Consider the following 5,386-nt stretch of genomic DNA (forward strand, 5'->3'; position numbering starts at 1 on the left):
TTTAGTGCCCTTTATTTCATTCAATGTTATATAAGGGTCATGTTAGTTACAAGTGCCATACTTTAGACATATTCCTTGAAAACCAAAGAAAAATTTTAGTAAATATTTCATGTCTATATATTTTGGAATTTCCACTGTCATACAGCTGTTCTAGTAAGCCAGGTACCTCGACCTTGAAAGCAGGTGTGGAACAGTTATGAAAAAGCAGGTGTTTTACTAGATTTGGCAGTATACTCATCACCAATAACTAAGAAATAAACAAGAATAGCAAACAAACCTCTTCATCTTGAGCGTTTGAAGCAGATCCCGTGTATAAGTCTGTATGTGTGCAAGAATTTATTTAATTTGAACCGCGAGGCCCGGTGCTGGTATGTGTGTCTGTGTATGCTTGCGCACTGCCATACAAAATTCCAGTTAGTTGAAAATTCATTGGTAAACCGTTTACAAAACAGGCAACCATCAATAATATGTTCGGTAAGTTTCCTGTCTTTCACATACTATTCTCTGATCTCATCATCTAGGTGAATGCTTTTAATTTTTCTAATACCTAACCACCTTAACGCTGTTACTGCAAATAAACGTTAAATACAAGTGTATTTGTACTCTACATAGTATTATTCTCAAAGATGTTATTGTAATTTTTTCTTACCAATATCTTCCAATGTCTTTTTGAATGAATCTAGCACTACTTTGGTACTTTGAAAGATCCCTCATTGAAGTTTTCAGACTTGCTGAGAGTTATCACGTACTTAGCATGTTTTCCTTATTAGGTAACCTATCTTTTCCTTATTAGGTAATCTTATTATGCTAAAATTCACTCCGATCTAGTCTATACTTTTCGTAACCAAAATCATTATATCAAAGTTCTTTATTAAATGTGTAACCTTAGGCCAACTTCTCATAAAAGTCACCGTGAACATGTGTACATTATCAAAAATGAGGTTTGCGTTTGCAAACCTGTATTAATATCTTCCAGGTTTCGTCCAATCTTAAATAATCCATAGTCTCCAAGGTTTTTCCAAGATCTTATTTAAAATTCCTGAGCTTTGAAATACTTTTGTCTGCAAAACTTTTCTGTAAGCCGCTGCGAAGATTAAAGGCCATTTTGCCGCCTTTTCTTCTAGTTCATTTTTAATTTACCTTTTAAAAGCCTGTGGGTGGCTAGAGGAGAAGGGTATTAACGTGCAAACACTGAAGCGAATCTAAATCATCTTTATTTTTATGTTACAAAGAATTCGCAAAAGGACGTGAATTTTGATTTATATTTCCCAACACTTGCCGTAAGTCATCAGTCACTCAACGAGGCGTGAGATTACAACCTTTAGTAGGAGAGCAATCAAACATCATCGCACCTGCAGCGTATCTTGTTCTCGGCTCTTTCGAGAGCCGGCAATCTGTCCTCCAGGGGGCAGCAGTACTTGTAATTTCCGTAGACAACGTACAGGTTGTTACAAACAGAGCGGCCGAGAGCAGTCTCACTGCAGTTATGGACCCTGGAAGGAAATTAATACTAAATTAAAACAGGACATATTTTCCCGCTACCTACTGGACAAATATATATTTAACTTTTATTTTTACTTTCAGTTCAAGTGATTAATTATACATGCTTTAAAAAACTTTTATCTCCATCTGCCGGACAGACAACACTTCGTTGTAAATCACCGATTTCTTTCCTATTAGACAACTAACAGTTCATTAAAATATTACAAATCCTTCTTGATATCCACTGGACAAATAATTAACACTTAGAAATAAATGACATTTTCTTTCTATAAGCTGGGCAAATAATTAACACTTCCGTTCAAATAAACTTACGATTTGTTCTTTACCTACTGGTGATGCTATAAACAATACATTTAAAATAAATGACTCATTTCTACTTACTGGGTGAATAATAAAAAATTGAAAATATATTAACTTTTTCTTCTCTACCTACTGACAAATAATTAACAGTGTGAAATATGACAATTTTTGTTCTCTACCTACTTTCCAACTTGTTTAGGCACAAACAAGTTCGGGTGTTCGGTGTGAATTGCAAGTCATTTACTGATGGCCAGAGCCTAAATTTGAAGTCAATGAATGTCCTCCGTAGGGTTGTTACATGTGCATATGGGTTATGCATACAGAATTACGTTTCGAAGAACATTTAATAAAAAGTAAACATTAATAATATCAATTAAAAGTTACTCAATAGTAGTATTCTTAAAATGGAGAAACAAATCCACAATTATGTATATGTACATATATTTAAAGATAAATCTATACAAATTCCCGAAAGGTGTCTGTATAGATTAGTCTAAATTTAAATTTGTTTCTCGAATATAGTAACAATAATGAAAGACCCAAAAGTGAACAATACATAAAAAATGTTGACGTACCGTGACTTGAAACAGCTGTCCGAAACTGCGGACTTGCCCATCCTCATGCCATGAAAGGCGTCCCTTAAGCCTTCGGGCATTTCATTCAGGATCCCCAGGAGATGGGGACACATCTCATCCGACAGCACCGGAGGGGAGGACACGTCGTCCAGTTCCTCAAATTCGAAATCAGTGGCATTGTTGTTAGTGCCAACTCCAGAATCTGTGGAGTTGTCGACTGTGCCAATCAAGGTTCCATTTCCCTGTAACTACAAAGAAATCAGATTGAAAATTAACTGAATGGAGTATTAATTAAGGTGTTGTGCAATGCTGTGATCAGAGCTTAAATTCTGGCTTTTAAAAAAATATCACTAGATTCACAATTTACATCAACTTCACATCAACTCCATTTAATCTTATGCGTTAAAGCAGATTATTTTAATTGAAATGTAAACTTACAAGAACCCTAAAAATGTGAAATAGGAAACAGTCATACAATGTAATTTTGGATATAATCATAGAAATATAACCTCAGGTAATGATATGGAAAAATAACCCCGCAATGTAACATGGAATGCAATAAGAATATAGCCCGCCACAGTGTAGTATATCATATATCAATAGACAGAACAAGGTTATAAAAAAAGATATAACCCCACTTAATGTAACTATAATACAACCCGACAAACATACCATAGGAAAAAAATGTTATACAGTGCTATACGAGAAGATACCTCACACAATGTAATCTAGGACTATCTCAGTGTCAAAACATCAGAAAAGTTTAGGAATTACCTCAACCACCTCTCCGACAATTTCCCATTCTGTAAAACCATACTCGTCCGTCACTCCATCTTGATCGAGTACTGTACTTTGGGTTGCCGGTTTTTCAGTCTCCTGTTTTTCGGTCACCGGTTTAGGCAGAGTCATGCCTAACGATAGACTCCAAAAGAGAGAGGCAAAAAGTAATCCGAAAATCATCTGAAATGGCATGAGGGGGGAAACCAGTTATGGTATTTCTGCAGAAGCAATCCGCGGGGGCTAGACTATGGCAATTGACGTTTTCCTATGTTATTTTACTTACTGAACAAGAATTTAAAGTAATATTTATTCAGACGACTGTAATTAACCCCCAGGGGCCAGTACTAAAAACTGCGAAATACATTGGACGCCCCAATCCCTGGTAGATGTCGTATCCGCGGTTACGTTTTCTTGCAGAGTAATTCTAAAGAATAGTTCTGCACGAACTGCTTTAGAATTACTCAGCAAGAAACGTAACCGCGGATACGACATCTACCAGGGATTGGGGCGTCCAATGTATTTTGCCGTGTTTAGTACTGGCCCCTGGGGGTTAATTACAGTCGTCCGAATAAATATTACTTAAAATTCTTGTTCAGTAGGCAAAACTGCATAGAAAACTCGCAACTGCCATAGTCTGGGTACCCTAGATTTACCAATCTGTGCACCAATTGTTTAACTCTGAATGCATTTTTTGTTCTAACCAATATTACTACCGTTATTACCAGTATTATGATTACTATCTTTTATGCTACCTCAGCTATTTGGTGGATGAGTGCCGATTACTTTTTTTTTTTTTTTTATCATGTCTCATGTATCTAGAATGTGTATGTTACAGTCTGCATTTTGTATATTCCATGTATATGCCCCTGAGCTAAAATAAAGGATATTATTATTATCATATAAAATTCATATCGGAAATATTATAGTTTTCAAAGAAATTCAAGGGAATAAATTCACTGGATAATAAACTGCGATGGAAGGATACGGCCATGTACAGAATTTAAAGTACTACACCTGAACCAAGATAAATACTTCGTATATCACAGACCTTCGGTTCCAATAATTCCTCCCCTTACTTGAAACTCAACACCTTGTAAGAAAGGGAAACAAATATATCTCACACTAACTTCCTTCCTGACGTTCCAGGGAGCACTTCCAGCACCTTGGACCTAAGTGGGGTCACCGACGTCAAAAACAAGTAAGTTAAGTCTGCAAAGTGGTTTCCAGGACGGATTGTACGGATTCCTTGCTCTTGAACAACGTTTCTCCCAAGTCCTAGTTAGGGTTTTTGCCCTTAAAGGCGATTGTGGAGGTTAACTGTTGCTTTACTGATTGTACGGTGAAATCAGATCTTTGATACAAATAAACAAGTAATGTGGAGAATTCTTTACGAAGTTTTTTTTTTTTTAAGAAGCCTCTGAAAATAATTTTATTTTTATTTTAAGTGACCATCGTATTTGAATAATCTCCATTTTATCATACTTAACGACGTCTATGAAGATAGAGGTTGCTCTTAGAAATATTGGCGGTAAGACGAAATTAGACTTTTAATAGAAATATACGATTAATGTGAAGTTATCTTTACAGTGTTATTTTCAAAGAATCCTCTTGTAAAAACGTGTTTGAATTCTAATGACTATGGTATTTTAATTAGCACTTATCTTTCTTTATTTTTTGCCTCCTCTGTGCCACATCATAGACTGTAATCAATCAGTCAACTGATTTTAGTTTATTTCATTTTTCTCTTCTGTTAGGTGCAGTGTATTTTTTGTAAACATATAATTTTTGCTATATTATTATTATTATTATTATTATTATTATTATTATTATTATTATTATTATTATTATTATTATTATTATTATTATTATTATTATTATTATTCGCACTTTTGAGCAAATATCATTTAGGATGAGGTTGCTAGATCTACAACCTAGCCCACAAATTTTGATGGGACTTACATATCAACAGAATCTGATGTACCTTGGTAATTCACCCATCCAATCGCTGACTAGGGTTAATTGCTGCTTGGCTTTCCGTTGTGGGAGTCAGTCAGATTATTACTATTATAATTATATTTGTTGTCCATAAAATAAAATAAAAATCTAAATATGTTCCATATTTACTATCTGAAGTTCTGTATTCAGCTAGTCAACTGGTATTGTGGTTAGTGCTTGTTCCATGTGAATGGATATCGTAGTAGCTATGATTCCCATGACAAAACTACTAC

At 34.9% G+C, this 5,386-nt stretch overlaps 1 protein-coding gene across 4 annotated transcripts; it reads right to left on the reverse strand.

The window, feature by feature from the left end:
- Positions 1-1,198: 1,198 nt before the first annotated feature.
- LOC135207702 (uncharacterized) lies at positions 1,199-4,441 on the reverse strand. Of its 4 annotated transcripts, none has more exons than XM_064239534.1 (4): positions 4,286-4,441; positions 3,153-3,338; positions 2,379-2,626; positions 1,199-1,493 (listed from the first exon to the last, which is right to left on the reverse strand). In XM_064239534.1, exons 2-4 carry the CDS (start codon positions 3,336-3,338, stop codon positions 1,337-1,339), a joined length of 591 nt encoding a protein of 196 aa, XP_064095604.1. In that variant the 5' UTR covers positions 4,286-4,441; the 3' UTR covers positions 1,199-1,336. The 4 variants fall into 4 exon arrangements, with proteins under 4 accessions (XP_064095604.1, XP_064095606.1, XP_064095603.1 ...); XM_064239536.1 differs by having other exon boundaries at positions 4,280-4,382; XM_064239533.1 differs by having other exon boundaries at positions 4,207-4,364.
- Between the last annotated feature and the right edge of the window lie 945 nt (positions 4,442-5,386).

This window comes from Macrobrachium nipponense, chromosome 34, assembly GCF_015104395.2.
Source record: "Macrobrachium nipponense isolate FS-2020 chromosome 34, ASM1510439v2, whole genome shotgun sequence".
Lineage (NCBI taxonomy): Eukaryota > Metazoa > Arthropoda > Malacostraca > Decapoda > Palaemonidae > Macrobrachium > Macrobrachium nipponense.